Here is a 2,125-nt window from a genome sequence, read left to right on the forward strand (position 1 = left end):
CACCCTGTTTCCTGTTCAGGAGCAGCTCCCAAAGCGTCACTTCTCCTCGATCCTCCATGGTCCCCAATCTTCAAAGGACAGACGGCGACTCTCACATGCAAGGACCCCCATTCTCCAGCCCAGGGATATTGGTATCATGACAAGGAGTTTATAAAAAAGTCTGAAAAGATTCAAATAAAGAAGACCGGATGTTACAAATGCAAGACCGACAGGTCTTCTGTTAGTGACCTCGTATGTGTGGAATTTTCATCTGGTAAGAAAAGCCAGGGGGAGTCTCTGAAATCCAGCCCCTGGGCAGCATGTCTGCGGGAGTCCCGGCAGCCCTCATGTAAACAAGGGGGGGTTGAGGGGGGTGCTCAAGGGACCGACCCCAGTGGGGAGGACAACAGGCTCGGGCTACGTTGTCCCTCTTCTCAGACACCTAGAGAAGTGTCGGTAACCCGAAGTCACCAGGTCTGAAGAAAGGCATGGTGTCAAGTCCTCTTTTGACAGTCAGTGTGGGAATTTCGTAAGGACATTTTCCGGGAACTACTTCGTTGTCCTGGGACAAGGGAGAATCAGGCCCTGGGACCACAAGGAGATGTCGATGGGGGACGTGTGCACAGGCCTGGAGCAGTTTCCTCGTGGGCAGGAATGGGGGCTCGGAGGAGGAAGTGGCAGAGGATGGACTGTGTGTGTTCCTCCCCGCTCTGCAGGCTGGCTGGTCCTCCAGGCCCAGCACCCTGTCTTTGAAGGAGATGACGTAACTCTGAGATGCCAGGGGAAAGATGATGAGACAATCAGGGAGAGGAATTACTACAAAAATAGGGAGAAACTTGATGGTACTCATAATTTAAAGAGCATCACAGTACGTTCAGTCTCCAGGGACAGTAGCACTTACTACTGTACTGCTTCTGGGAAAAGTCTTTTGTCATGGACAGTAACTTCGTCCACTTTAAAGATCCCAGTTCAAGGTAATGACTACAAGCCTGTGGGTAGTGGGGCATGGTAGGGAAACAGCGGGTGGGGACTGAGGGGGTGCTTGTCCGTGGGGGAGCATGGAAAGCCTCGTGTGGCCCAGCCGTGGGAGGGAGAGAGAAGTGGTCGCCTGCTCAGGGCTCTCGTTCCTGGTGGCTGTGCTGAGAACGCAGGCGAGTGTCGCCAGGAGCCCTGAGCCTGTGCCCGATCCTGTTTTGTTCTCTCTAGAGCTGTTCCCACCTCCTATGCTGAAAGCCAGCCCCTCCCAGCCCAAGGAGGGGAGCCCGGTGACCCTGACCTGTGAGACCAGGCTCCCTCCGCAGAGGTCAGATGTCCAGCTCCAGTTCTGCTTCTTCAGAGAAGGTCAGGCCTTGGGGTCGGGCTGCAGCAGCTCCCCGGAACTCCAGATCCCGGCCATGTGGAGTGAAGACGCAAGGTCTTATAGTTGCCGGGCTCAGACGGTGACTCTCAGTGTCACGAAGAGAAGCCCGTGGTCCCACATACATGTGCAGAGTGAGTGTCTGGGGGCTGCTCTCCCAAAGCCAGAGCTGGCACAGGAGAGCAGTACAATGACATCTGCATCCTGGGACGGTCATCAGGACAGGGAGGGTCGTCCAGCTGTCCTAGCGGCCTCTTTTTAGGTTCGACACTGGCCTAGCTTCCCCAGAACACTCTCTTCTATCTACCTCAGGTAATAGTAGCTATCGACCTCTTTCTGGGGGCCCAGTCCTGTGGGGGCTGCAGACGCATAAGGGACGTGCTCTCTCACGAGTCAGCGGGTAGCTAGGGGCACAAACCTGCCGTCTTCAGAGGTTCCTACGGTGCTTCCATTGTTGACCGAAACACATCAGAAAAGAGGACGATCACACGAACTAAATAAAAAGAGTCAGAGGAGAATGGAGAAGGGTCGGAGAGGGGGTGGGATTCTGAGTAGAGTCTCTTCAGGGCAGAAGTAACATTCCCGCTGTTGTGTCTAATTTTGTGGTCCATCTGGTGCCTTGAAGATTCCTTAGAGATAAATGTCCCTAAAATGTGACTGCAGCCAACACTAGGCTTAAGATCAAAGTCCCGGGGCCCACCTTCCCCACGGGTGGGAACTGCTGTGGAGAGGGCTGGGGAAGGGGTGTTTCTCTCTTTATAACAAACGACATCATTAGTTCTTTGGACC

The 2,125-nt window shown here is 54.3% G+C and overlaps 1 protein-coding gene across 2 annotated transcripts in view; it reads left to right on the forward strand.

Moving 5' to 3' along the window:
- LOC109376985 (Fc receptor-like protein 3) overlaps positions 1-2,105 on the forward strand; it is a 4,730-nt gene extending 2,625 nt beyond the window's left edge. For both annotated transcript variants that reach the window (XM_019633165.1, XM_019633164.1), the window contains exons 4-6: positions 20-253; positions 696-953; positions 1,186-2,105. In XM_019633165.1, coding sequence (XP_019488710.1) covers positions 20-253; positions 696-953; positions 1,186-1,598 — 905 coding nt within the window. In that variant the 3' untranslated portion in view covers positions 1,599-2,105. The remainder of the gene's footprint in view (positions 1-19; positions 254-695; positions 954-1,185) is intronic.
- The last annotated feature ends 20 nt before the right edge of the window (positions 2,106-2,125 follow it).

The sequence above is a fragment of the Hipposideros armiger genome, unplaced genomic scaffold (assembly GCF_001890085.2).
Source record: "Hipposideros armiger isolate ML-2016 unplaced genomic scaffold, ASM189008v1 scaffold_1256, whole genome shotgun sequence".
NCBI lineage: Eukaryota > Metazoa > Chordata > Mammalia > Chiroptera > Hipposideridae > Hipposideros > Hipposideros armiger.